General features: G+C 39.0%; 1 protein-coding gene across 1 annotated transcript in view; it reads right to left on the minus strand.

Annotated features, from left to right (window-relative positions):
- The window catches only part of F2 (coagulation factor II, thrombin), a 1,266,023-nt gene that overhangs the window by 1,011,173 nt on the left and 240,673 nt on the right, over window positions 1-14,177 (minus strand). The window contains exon 4 of the mRNA XM_044082527.1: window positions 8,119-8,172. Coding sequence (XP_043938462.1) covers window positions 8,119-8,172 — 54 coding nt within the window. The remainder of the gene's footprint in view (window positions 1-8,118; window positions 8,173-14,177) is intronic.

Here is a 14,177-nt window from a genome sequence, read left to right on the forward strand (position 1 = left end):
CCAATATTTCAAAAGTAACCCTTAATTTTAGCGTGGAAAGCTCCAGACACTGGATATATATTCTTGTAAGAATGAGCATGTATACCAATCATGAATGTAAGGTAGTTCATTTACTAGTTTTCATCTGTTGAAAATGTACATAGACGTGTTCCAAGTTAATAGTAGATGGGGGTATTATGAAAATGTATTTATTTTTTTGTTTGAGGATTTTCATTAAAAAAAAAGTCTTGAGAAATGTGACAGAGGTTCATATGGAGATGAGAAGAAACAACTGTAAAATAAGGGACACAGAAATTCAAGGATATAATTGTTATGGTAATCAAGAAAAGTTGGCTTTGTTTCTAGATTATATTTGATTAATCAAGAAATGGACACCTCAGTGTTATGCATCACTTTGAGATACTATCAAGTCCTTCCAGGATATAAAATTAATGAAGACAAAACAAATGTTATAGCCGTAAATTATATACCCACCCATAACTTGGTTCAGCCATACCCATATTTATGGTGATATGATAAGATGAAGTATTTAGGAGTATGGATTAAAAATGTTTCTTTTATGGTATATAAGGATATGTGGTAAGAGACTAAAGAAAAGATAATATCCATATTTATGGGGACATGCTAAGGTGAACTATTTAGGAGTATGGATTAAAAAGGTGTTTATTATGCCAGCTAAGGATATGTGACAACAGAGTAAAGAAAAGATAATACAAAAACTGAGAAAATGGAAGCTCCAGTTTATGGATATGGATAGTAAGACACAAGCAGCAAAAATGTGTTTTAGTCCCCTTAGGTTTATGTACAGGTCAAGCGTATTTTTATCGGGTCTACATTATAAGATCAACAGTTGAAAACATCGAACAACATATGGTCGACACCATATGATCGAAGTCTTCAGATGTCGACCTTATAAAAAGACAAAAAGAAAAAAAGAAAAAAAATACCCTAATGGGTTTAAGCAGGGGGCAAGCCCCCTTATGCCCCTCACACCCCCCGCTACTTAAATATACCAACTCTGAGACCGCACTACATTGCAGTAAATGGAAATCTCCCCTTACGGAAATTTCCGTTTACAAGCTCGAGATTCTGAGTGTTCGCTATTCTCGTGTCGACAATGTCAGATTCGACATTGTTGGCATTCGAGAATATAATATAGACCCTTTTTATCAACCAGATGGAATAGAATTAATGAAGAGTTGAATTTATCTGGGAGGGCAAGAGTAAAGCAGGATAAGTTGATCCTCCCAATAAAACAAGGTGGTTTAGGATTATTTGATTTGAAGGGATATTTTAGAGCTACACAGTTAAGACACATATACATAACACAAGCAGAAGGTCATAATTAAAAGTGGAAAGGATGATGATGATGATGAAAATGTGAGGGAGTTCAAGAAATAAGGATAGAGTAGGATTTAGGATGCAGATCCTTAAGAAGAAATCCACCATACAGAATATTATATTTATAAAGTAGAAGAAAGTATTCTAAGAACTAAGTTAACGAAGGAATTGAGAAAGGAGATGTTTGTCGATAGGGATGACAATAAGTAGGGTAGAGAAAATAGACAGGAATGAGATAGAATTTACTGAAGCAAACTGGCAAAGGAACCAAGATATTGCGAGCAAATAACTAGAACAAGAAGTGTAATCGAGTGGGATGAGGCCAACAAGACATTTGAATTGCAGGCTAGAGATTACTTTCACCACCAGGGATTGACATCAAAGTACAGGCAAAGAGAAAGGAATTGGTGAATCTTAAATGAAAGAACTGCTCTGGTATTTTTAAGTTGAATCTAAAATAGAAACTGCTGTTAAAAGGGATAATTATTAAGGTATATAAACACTAAATTATAACTAAAAGAATAAATCAGAGGATGGTAGAAAAGACTGAGAAGAGAGACTAGAAAAGCAATTTACAAAAGAATATGTGGAGGACATATATATGTATGGTCCTCAAGTATGCAACAAAGGCCTGAAAATGTTAAGCTCTTTGTTTGGAAGTGTTAGCATAAGCATTTTTATTCCTGGAGCAGACTTCAAAGAATTTTTCCTGCAGTAGATAGCAAATGTTGGAGGTGTGCTGGGGAAGGAAGAGGTGACTGGAAACATATGTTTTGGGAGTGTAACGAGTTCACAGATTTTAAAAAATTCCTATAGCGTACTCTGTCAGAAATACTGGAAGGGCAAATAGCTGTAAGTAAGGACATGATTTTTGTACTTGGAGCACAAGATCTTACAGAGTAAGGCCTTGGTAAGTTTAATTCTGTTGGCTGCCAAAAAATCAATTACTAGAAAATGGAAATCAAAGTCTAAACCAACAGTATTCAAAATACAGAATATTATAACAACATAAAAAAACATAGAAGGTAATTATATGGAAAATGTAAGGAGCAAATTACATAAAATAAATGGAAACTGTGTGATCAATACATGCATAATAATATTCAGGAGGAGGATGAGTGAGGTTTAAGGGTGGTCAGGAATTGAATGGATAATGTAACTCTGTATTGAAAGACAATTGTTATAAAGAAAGAAAATATGTAATGTAATGTATAATGTGTGTAAATGGGAAAACTGTTAATATGGTTTGTTTTTTTTTCTATTAATGTATGTCTGCCTATGTCTTAGGGGATATTTTAATAAAAGTGTTTAATAAAAAAAAAAAGAAAAAAAATACTGCCTTTACTGAAAAATAAAGCAATGATGGAAACTCATTAATATTACTGCAAGATAATTACAGCAAAACAAACCAAGATGTTAAACACCATCACCATGTTATCAAGCCCATTTCTAAGGCAAGAATTTTCTGTGTTATGCAACCACAAATCCCCATACACCCTTGTCTACATACTTTTTTTCTATTCTCCTTCAAAACATTCACGGTCAAAAATAACCTAAAAGTAACAGATCAGATACTTTCAGGTACCGGTCCAAATAACCTACTTCCTTGGTTCATCACCTTTTGTAAAACACACATTACTCTCCCATTCCTCCACCTGTACAACCTATGCATTACAACCAGCACTATGCCCACTACATCAAAGATAGTCATTGTTAAACCACTATCATAAATATTTCCATTTGTGGTATTTCCTGATTTCCACACATCTCTGATTTATACAGTAGCCATAACATTTCTGGAATATCTATAATACAGTATCTCTGGTTACTTTTCTTGTTATAGGTTCCCTAAGTTTTCCAACAACCCTTTCTACTTTCTGTTGCCTAAGCTGTTACACTAAAAGTTTTTGTGCTCTGGGGTTATCAAAAATAGTTGCTTAAAAGCACTCTTTCTAAACTCATGTATATTATCCAGATACTTCCTTATTTTGTCTTTAACACTCTGCATTTGCACCTCTTCTTGTTCTGTGGGATTTCCCTTATTTTGCAATAGTTTTAACCTTTTGTCAGACCTTCCATGTAATTCCTATTATTTCTGAACCATATCACTTTCTCTTTTATTTATATCCTATTGTTAAACTCCATTTTCATTTTATTCCACTCACTAGCTATAACTTCTGGAGATATTTCTAGCACCTAATAACTTTCAAATAATTTCCACTACCCATTCTTGAAACTCTTCTCTTTTTAACAGGTAGTTGGGAACATGCCAGTGTCTCATTTCTGCTTCATTACCCTACATTTTATCTTAGTTTTTACAGGTGCATGATCTGAAATAATTATTGGATGAGTGTAGAAGCTTTTAATTAAATGGACATTTCTGTGAAATACAATTTCTATGTAGTGTAGCCCAGTTATTGTACCTTGGGGAATAATACGTACATTTCTTCCAAGTTCCTATTACTGAATGCACATCTTCCATACCAAATATTTTCATATTTTTTTCAGAGATTTTTCAAAGATTTACCCTCTTGTGCTATATTTTCCTTTTTAGGTCACCCTAATACATCCTCAGTATTACAAATAAAATTCCAGTCCCCACCCACAAGTAATATTCCCTGCTGAAAGCTGCTTATTTCTTCCAAAATCTTCTTAAACTCCCTAACAGCAGTTTTTGGTGGAATATAAAAACATGCCACCATGATCCCCTCTATTGCCAGCATCCCCCTTACTACCATAAATCTACCATTACTGTCTTTTTTCCTCTTCTATCTCTATTGCTGTCCCTCTAGCAATTACTCCCCTTTGCCTTTGTCCCTGATATTTTGCTGAATATCCATTCTGAAATGCTTTCTTTGTCAAATTCACAGGTGCGTTGTTTTCCAAATGTGCGTCTTGCAGCATTGCTATTTGCACTCTGCATTTTATAATATAATTCAATACTTTTTTGTTTTTGGCTGTAACTATAAGGTCATTTACATTCCAGGATAACATAGATAGCATAACCAGTATGGTAAAAGGTGATTATTCCCACCTATTATACATAACAAGTTTTTTAATGTGTTTCCAACTTTTCTGTTATACGCATATGCTGTTTGGCAAGCTGACCTTTTGCTCAGTTGTTTCTTCTCATCTTCATTTGACCCTGTGTCACATTTTCAAGAGTTTTGCTTTAACAACAACCCTTGAAAAAAAAAACTAAATACATTTCCAGAAAATCCTATCTCTATTAACTTAAAACAAACACACAAAGCTATGTCTATCATCAAAAAATGAAGTTAAATCCCCCAGATAGGAACAACTGCACCAAATGGACAGCTGTGTGAACATTTTCACTGTATGACATGGAATGTGGTTTACTTAGTGTGCACACTGTCCAGCATATTACGTAGGGAAAACCTCAAGGAGATTAAGGGATAGAATTTATGAACATCTTCTGGATATGAAAAAGGAAAAACATACTAATGCACTATTGAAGCCTACATCAACACATCCCACTCACACATGTGTTTATGCTTATAGATCATATAAAAATGGATCCCAAGGGATGAATTATGGTTGAACATTTGGACCTTAAGGACCTGAAATGGCAAATAAGATTAACTGTCACAGCTCTATCCAGTCTAAATGACAGTTGTTCTTTGGTCCCTGTTTTAAAACTGAAGCACTATGAAATATAATTGCTTATATATATTTTTTGGTTGTTAATGAAGTTTTTCATGTTTTATAATTATGTACATTAACTTAAGAACATGTAATTGGAAGAAAAGTTTTGGACTGGTTGTTGTGCATTCAAATAGCAGAGGTTGAATGTTTGGGTTAGTTCTGAGGAAGTTCTACTTTGAACGAAAGCGCTTAACTTATTAAACTTTAATAAAATTGTTTTTTTTATTATTTTAGCAATCTCAGTGGTGTTTCCAATCCATTTGTGTTGATTTACATAGTTTGTGGATGTTGATACCTAGTCTGAATTTTGTCACTATAACAAACTTCATCAGAATCTTTAAAAATGAATCCACCACAGCAGTACTTTTATAACAAATGATCTGGTCACTTGACCGTAGTCAGTACAATGTGTTAAAGGCATATTGTATTTATCCAACCAATAACAGGAATTCAATTATCTGTTCATAAAAATATAAAATCAAAAAACTTATAAAGTCCCATACTGCCAGCTTTTTTAATTTCTGATTTTTTCAGTTTTGTCAGTTTATCTGAATAGCAAGTTAAAGCATCTTCTATTTTTCCAGCCTTTTGTTATTTGAGTTGATATACTCCTTCAATGTTTCATTTATTTTAATCACCTCTGAGTGCATTTGACTTATTTTTCCCTAAATTACTGGAAGCCATCTCTTGTACTAAAGTTGAAACTTGAACTGCTTTCTGCTGAACATCTGCAGGATTCTTCATAGATAGTGTTTTCTCTTCACCTTTTCTGTTTGTTTTGATCTCTAAATTTCTTCTTTGCTGACATCCTAGCAGTGTACTTAGAAGCCAGTGACTAAATTTTAATCAAGCTGACAACATCACTGGCTCTTATTTCTCATTTTCTTTTTTCATACTAGTAGAGCTGCTGATCAGTGTGCAGCCATCTTGGAAGTCCAACATCATTTTATCATTGATAGAAATTACATTTACATCCATGATTCTGAAAAAAAAAATCTTCCTTCATAACCAAATGCCAGGACTCCAAGATATAACAAAACTTCTTAATGTATCCTGTCCTTCCAGTGGCCAACTCTTCGGTCTTCTTCTGTTATTATAAATCATCAGTCAGTTACTGTGTGCATGGTACCATCATCCATACTAAATTACATGACCCTTTACATACCACTCACAATGTACCATGGGAGATGTAGTATCAATCAGTGTCAGATTTCAGTTTATCAACCACATAAAAACACTACCATTGTTTGTAGAGGCAACTGACCAAATGACATTCTTCAGTTTGCTGGGAGGTTGTTCCAACTTGGGGGGGGGGGCAGGAATCTGAACTGGAAAATGGGAGACTCCTGCAAAATATAGGAAACCTGGATGGTGTATTCATACAGGGTTTAGGCTGAGAGTGCATGTTATATAAAAAGAGCATGAATCACTCATTGTGTAACAGCCTAAATGCTCTGTTAATATTTTGGTATTTTATATTTCTGCAACACTTTCCTTTAGTTGCATCTGTGTAATGTACAAATCTTGGAACTCTGCATGAATTAGTTATCAATGAATTGTATTGCTTAATAAAGAAACAAAACTGAAGTATAAGCCACTGGTGGAGAAAGGAGTTCAAGCTGCTGGAAGGATTCCAGAGGAAATATGTAAAAGAGATGTATGGGGTGAATGGGAATGGTTGTGACCAAAGGCTAGAGTAGCCAGAGCTCTTCTCAGTTAAAACTGGGATGTCAACCTGAAATTAGTGCACATAAGCACGTTAAGGAGGTGGGAAGGACCTTTTAAAGCAAAAACAGAGGGGAAAAGATGGGGTAGAGGCATTAGGTTTTAGGGACTAATGGCTTCCTGGATCTCAAAGCACCTGTTGATAGAGGGGGTTGTGGACCTCTCCGGAATGGTTTGTTAGATTGGATAGTGAAGAGGGAATCCACAGAGGCATTCAAAACAGTATGAGATAAGTGGAAGAAGGGTAATGAGATTGTAGGAATGTTAAGCAATTAAAATGGCAGAGCAGACAGGCTTATTGTCCCTGTGTGAGTAACCATTTGAAATGCTGGGGCCCACTTTGGTGAGTCCCATGATATGAAGAATGAATGTCTGAAAAAACAGACGTGCATATACTAGCCTGAGATGACCATTTCTCTGCATATTCCATTTTTTTTGCAAGTATAGCAATCATCGAATTGGTATATATAAGTTCGGGGGGGCTGGAGTCTTGCCTACTAACATCAGGGAGGGTGTAAGGGGGCTTTCCCCACTGCAAAAAAACAAGTTTAAAGGAGAATAATGTTTGTTTGTGTGTTTCAGTACTCGGAATTACCAGACTGCCAATGTAATGTTTGTTTGTGTGTTTCAGTACTCGGAATTACAAGACTGCCAATGTAATGTTTGTTTGTGTGTTTCAGTACTCGGAATTACAAGACTGCCAATGTTTCAGTAGGGAGTTGTGTGCTGTCAAGTTAACTAATAATACGAGAAGGGCTGATTTACAAGTTCATCTAGAGTAACTTGTTCTATATTTATTTTCATGTATTTAGTATGAATTTTCATCTACAATTGTAGTAGGAATTTCTTCCTATGCATGTCACAGGCATGAAAAATCCTTAAATGCTGTGATCGCATACCAGAGGTAATCTAGAAAGCTAGAGTCAGGTCTGGTATCCACCTGTGACCAGGAAGGTGATAGGACTAAAAGTATAATGGATTAGAACAGATTGTGATTTAAGAAGTTTATCTAACTACTTAATCTAATAAACCTCTTCAAATTTCAATAATGCTTTTTTATTCCTCCTGCAGGAAAGGCATCACAGTCTCCTAGACCTGCTAGCCACAGTGATTTCATCTGGTATAATCATTTATACTCTTTTTAACTACTGTGATTGTGTAGAAAGCAGGAAAGAGCAAACTCAGTAATTAGTGTAAGTCTGTACATCGGAGATCTTTATTAGAAAATGGTAACAAAATGTGCTACAAAAACACTGCAATTTATTTTTATGCTGGGTCAAACATTCAGTGTGCAACTGATCTCACACCAAGGAGGATGCCAAACCTGTAAATGTTACATTTTATTTTCTAGGAACTGAAACGTTGTCTGCATGAATTCTTGCTTACCTGACAGACATGTGTCCAGATGGGTCCTGTTTTTAGAAACGAAAGACTCACAATCTGTAAAGAAAGCAACAAAAAGTGTCACACCATTGAGCTTGCCTCTTCCCTCACCTACTCATCCCTTGTTCCCTGTTAATTATCCATTTAAGAAGCCAAACTGGAAAACTGCAGCAAATTTGCAAATGTAACAGAACACCAAATATTAGATTGTTTTACAGAAAGCAAACAATCCAGCATACATAACTACCACAAACATTTAACTAAACATAAGATTATACTGACTTCAACTACAGCAACAATATGCATACAGTAATCTGTATGTCTGGAAAATTAGTGCAGCATTCACTAAGTAAAAAAAAAAATCTTTGTTTATGAAGGAAGACCTGCCAGGGGAGATTACAGCTCTCTAGAAACATACTAATATAATTAACAGAGATGATCTATTCTACACAAAAACAAACTGGCCCCCTTTGGTATTGTAGCAGGTCTTGTCCCCCTCCTGATCATTCCCAAGGCCTGTACTGGACAGCATTTTTTCCACTTATCCCTCCTTTCTATACTGGATGATTCCAACACGTTATAAAGCCAACTGTCCAGTCTCTGCTTCACAACCTCTGCCTTTTCTGAATCATTCCCTCATTCCTCAAGCTATTCCTTTGGACCCACTACACGTTAGAAATACTTCTTTCTCTCTACACTAGGCCATGCTCTTCCCTCTGCATCTATTCCCACATGTAATATTGGTCTTGACTCTGAAGGGGTTTTCCTTTATATGTCTGCAACTACTCCCCCCCCCCCTTGCATCAGCCAACAATTATTGTACCGGTCTGCATTGCCACTACATATGGACACAATCTGTTTCATTTTTTGTTAAATTTCTTTGTATTAAAGTTTTTAATGTGTAACAGTAACAAAATACAAGCCAAAAAATAAATAGTTGGCCAGCGCCATGGAGTAGAGGGAAAAAGCCTATGGCCCAGGCAAAATTAGTGGCTGGGGCATCTGAGGAGCTGGCAGGGTGGTCTCCTGGACAGTGTGTGCATAGGATCTCAGCCAGAGAGACATAGTGTCACGGTGTGGTACTTAGAGGGGATTAGTCCTCAGACATACTGGCTGGTATTGGGGAGGGGTGAGGGTTGGGCATAACAACCCTCCACAAAGTACAGTTTTGTACCTACCATAAATGTAGATGTTCGAGTGCTAATACAGCTGCAGTCCTTACATATGGGTTCTCCTGCCGTCAGGCGGGTCCTCGGTCGGCCGAATTCCAAAGTCTTGGTCCGGCGTCGGTTGATGTCACCTTCTTCCCTGACGTCATTGCGACAGGGGTATATAAGACAGGGCCGATGCCATTTTCTCCAGTCTTTCTTGCCCCAGATGTCAGGTGCCCCCAGAAGGAAGGCAATACATTATTTATATATCTATGTATAGTCATGCAATGCAATATAATCAAAATTCAGTAGTTGCAAGCAAATACACCATAGAAGGATAACCCAAACAGGTTGTTTGTGGAGGAGTTAGCCACTAGGCCTGTACCAAGAGGGGAAGGAGGGAGGGAAACCTGGACTGCAGCTGCATTAGCACTCGAACATCTACATTTATGGTAGGTACAAAACTGTACTATGTTCATTGTGCATACCGCTGCAGTCCTTACATATGGATAGAATCCCAAAGCTACGCACAGGGTGGTAGGCACTTGGTAGGCACTAGGTGGAATTAGGAGGAGCCAGAATGCCCTGCAACACAGCAGTGGCAAAGCCTGCTCTTGTTTTGGAGTATAAAGGTAGGTGGTAGTGTTTAGTGAAGGTATGCACCAAACTCCAAGTGGCTGCCTCCAAAATATCTTTGGTAGGAACTCCTCTGAGGAAGGCTGTAGAAGTAGCTGTGGCCCTTGTGGAGTGGGATCGGATGCCTGTAGGCACAGATTTACCATGAAAGGAGTAACAAAAGCGTATGCAGTGGCCTATCCATTTTGAAATTGTCTGTTTGGAAATTGGCTTCCCTTGAGTTCCTACAGCATAGGACACAAGGAGTTGTTCTGATTTCCTAAACGTCTTTGTTCTGTCCAAATAGTAACGCAGCTGTCTATGGATGTCTAAGGAATGAAGCAGCCTTTCCCCTTTGTTTTGAGGATTGGGGTAAAAGGTAGGCAAGTGTATGGCCTGATTTAAAGCTACCCTGGATACTACCTTAGGCATAAATGACGGGTTAGTTCGTAGGGAAACCCTGTCCTGATGGAAGATGAGAAAGGGCTGCACAGCCATGAGGGCTTGTAATTCCGAGACCCTACGAGCTGAGGTAATAGCCAGAAGGAAAGCTGTTTTCCAGGACAAATATTGCAAATCTGTTGAGGCAGCTGGTTCAAAGGGAGGTAAAGTTAATTTTTCCAGTATGTAATTAAGATCCCAGGCTGGGATTGGTTGTTTCCTTGGAGGTCTTATATTCTTAGCCCCTCGGAGGAACTGTCTTAAGAGTGGGTGAGAGAATAAGGGTGGATCAGTGTTGTATTCAGCAGAAATGGCTGAGGCATGGATTTTAATGGAGGAGAATGACAGTCCACTGTTCAGCAGCTCAGTTAGATACTGTAATATCTGAGGCAAATTCAGTTTTCTAGGATCCTGATCCTTTTTCTCATTCCAAGCGCAAAACCGTTTCCATTTTGCGGAGTAAGCTTTTCTAGTAGATGGCCTTCTGGCTTCCAAAATGACATCCTGTACCTCCTTGGAGAGAAGGGTCTGTTGTGGTGCTAAGGAATTTTCCATGCAGCCAGATTGAGTGTTTTCAGCTGACTGTGAAGAGTTTTGTAGCTGTGCTGAGTCAGAAGGAGAGGCATTAGAGGTAGGGTCCAGGGAGGAGAATGTGTTAGGCTCCTCAGGAGTGGATACCAGTGTTGTCTTGGCCAGTCTGGAGCAATCAGTATCATCTTTGGTCTGTCTGCTCTTGTTTTCAAAAGCACCTTGGTCAGTAGAAGAAGAGGTGGAAAGGCGTAAACTGTCCGTGCTGCCCAACTGAAAGAAAGGGCATCCATTCTCCAGGCCTTTGGATGAAATGTCCTTGAGCAGAACTTTGTCAATTGGTGATTTTTGTGGGAGGCAAAGAGATCTATGTCTGGCTTTCCCCAGGATTGGATTATCTTTGTAAACACTTGAGGATGCAGCTTCCATTCATGAGGGTCTGTCATATTTCTGCTTAGATTGTCTGCCAGCGTGTTTTCCATACCTGGCACGTACTGTGCTTGAAGCTCGATTTGCTATTCCAGCGCCCTGTTCCAAAGTGACATGGCCAGCCTGCACAGGGGGTATGAATGTGTTCCTCCCTGTTTGTTTATGTACCACATTACTGTGGTGTTGTCTGTTCTTATCAATAATTGCCCTGGATGCAGGAGGTACTTGAAAGCTGTAATTGCATTTATCACTGCTAGCATTTCCTTTTGATTGATGTGAAGGTGCTTTTCCTTTTGGGACCATTTGCCCTGAATGCACCTGTCTGTCATGTGTGCCCCCCAGGCATAGTCTGAGGCGTCTGTTGTGATGACTTGATTTGCTTGAGGCTTGCTGAATGGTAGGCCTGTGTTTGTTTGGCATGCTTGAGCCCACCATAGAAATTCCTTTTGTAAACATGGAATTAGTGGTATTATTGTTTCCAAACTGTGTTTGTGTTGAGACCATAGGTTTTTTAGGTACCATTGAAGTTTCCTCATATGCAACTTTGCACATGGGATTAGAAGAATGCAAGATGCCATGAATCCCAGAGCCTGCAGGATTTTCCTTGCAGTTAGCCTGGTACAATTTGCTAATAATTGAAGTACTGAGTTAGTTGCCCTTGTTTTTCTGGCGTAGGATAGGCCATCTGGGTGTTTGTGTCCAAGTTGGCACCCAGGAAAATTATTTTCTGAGATGGTGTTAGCCTGGATTTCTCTTTGTTGATAGTGTATCCCAGGGAATTCAATAACTGTGTTACATAAGCCAGATGCTCCAGAAGTATGTGCTTGCTGTCCGCTTGGATCAGGCAGTCATTCAAATAAGGGTATATTTGTATCCCTTGAAGTCTGCAGTAGGCAATTACTGATGCCAGGCATTTCATGAATACTCTGGGTGCAGTAGATAAGCCAAAGGGCAATGCAGAGAATTGATAGTGGATTGGACCTGCAAGAAATCTGAGGTATCTTCTGCAGCTTTGTCTGATTGGGACATGCAGGTATGCCTCCTTGAGGTCCAATGTTACCAGCCAAGACCCCTTGCCCAACATGGGAAGAAGCTGCTGTAAGATGAGCATCCTGAATTTTGGTACTAGTAGAAATGTGTTTAAGATGGATAAGTCCAAAATGGGTCTCTAATCGGTTCCCTTCCTTGGTACCAGGAATAGTCTGGAATAAAAACCTTGACCTTGCTCGTGAGTAGGTACCTCTTGAATAGCTTTCATGTCCATGAGCTTTGAAATTTGTATTTGAGCCTCTGCCCTTTGATTGTGTGGCAGGTTCGGCATGCCTCTCATTTTTGGAAGAGTGTGGAAATGAAATCTGTAGCCTCTGTTTATAATGTCCAGGATCCATTTGTCTTTTGTGACAATATGCCAATTTTTTGAAAATAATGCCAGCTTTCCTCCCAAGGGTGCTGCCACTTGAGCCTTGTTTGGCATGCAAAGGGGAAAGTCATTGGGTTTGTTTTCTGTATTGCTGTGCATTGTTTTCGACACCTCTTGATGCTGGAGGTTGCCATTGTCTGCCTCTATATGATCCTTGAGATTGTCCTCTGCCCCTTCCGCATCTGTATCTACCTCTTTGGGGCTTGTCCGTGGCTGGAAAGGACCAGTTTTTTGTAGGCCAATTTCTACTAAAACATGGTGGTTGTACCTGTAGAAAAGCCTTAACAGTTTGCATAGATTTAGCTTTTTCTTCCATTTTCCTTAGAATTTCCTCAGCATTAGTACCAAATAATACATCCTTTTGTAAAGTAGCATCTAGTAATTTAGTTTTGGCATGATCAGGCAGGGTTTGTTCCCTAAGCCAGGCATGTCTACGAATGACTGATCCTGTAACTACAGCTCTACTTGAGGCCTCTAGAGCATCATAACCACATTGCAAGGTGTGCTTACCCACTTGTTCTGCACTATGCATCATATCCTGCAACTCCTTCAGATCTGGTTGTTCAGGTTGTGACATTTTATTCTTTAATTGTGATAACAGAAACTGCTGATATTTAAGCATATGGAACTGACAATTTAAGGCCCTCATGGCTAGAGTGGCCGAGGTATATACCTTTTTCCCCACCTTCTAAGGATCTAGACTCTCTTCGGAAGGTAATGGATTCTTAGCAGTAGAGGCCTTCATTCCCTTGGGACCCTGAGAAATGGTTTCTGGGTCAGCATTATGGCTTTTGTAAAGAAATTGGTGTGAGTTAGGAACTCTGTAGTACCTATCAGGCTTGACTGGGGCTGGAGGCAGGGAATCCAGATTAAGGCAAGCCTCCGAATAAACATCATCAAGTATGTCCAAGACAGGAGGTATAGCCAGAGGCCTGTGCTGAGGTAGTAGAAGAAATTCCCTAAGCCTTTTCTTTGAATCAGAAAAATCCTGACCTTCCCAGTGGAAGTGCTCCCTCAAGGTATGCAAGGTTTCCCCGAATGAGAAATCCTCTGGGGGGGATACAGAAGGAATGGACTGTTCTGCATCAGAATCTTCAAAAGGGGAGTACGAATGCTCCTCTTCATCAGAATGTTCTGAAATAATGGAGCCCTGGTCAGAAGAGGGAGATTCTTCCTCCACTCTGGGTCTCTTGTCCGGTGGGGGTTGGGAACCCCTGATAAGAGTAATTAAATCTTCAGCCATTTTGAGCATCTGCTTTTTAGGCATGGGGCCTGTAGATGGGCCCTGTGCAACAGGCCTCTGGGAGTGCATGGCTGATTTAGACTTAGTAAAGGCCTTGATGGAAAAGGAAGAAGGTCTGAAGACACCATGGGTGGAAGTAGATCTGTCCACATTAAGAGGTTCAACACTCACAGTGGCTTCGGTAGCTGTAGTCAGGGTGTGGGCCGAGGAACCTGCGGTCTCGGGTACAGAGGAC

Source organism: Protopterus annectens, chromosome 9.part0 (genome assembly GCF_019279795.1).
Source record: "Protopterus annectens isolate FY-2018-M chromosome 9.part0, PAN1.0, whole genome shotgun sequence".
NCBI lineage: Eukaryota > Metazoa > Chordata > Ceratodontiformes > Protopteridae > Protopterus > Protopterus annectens.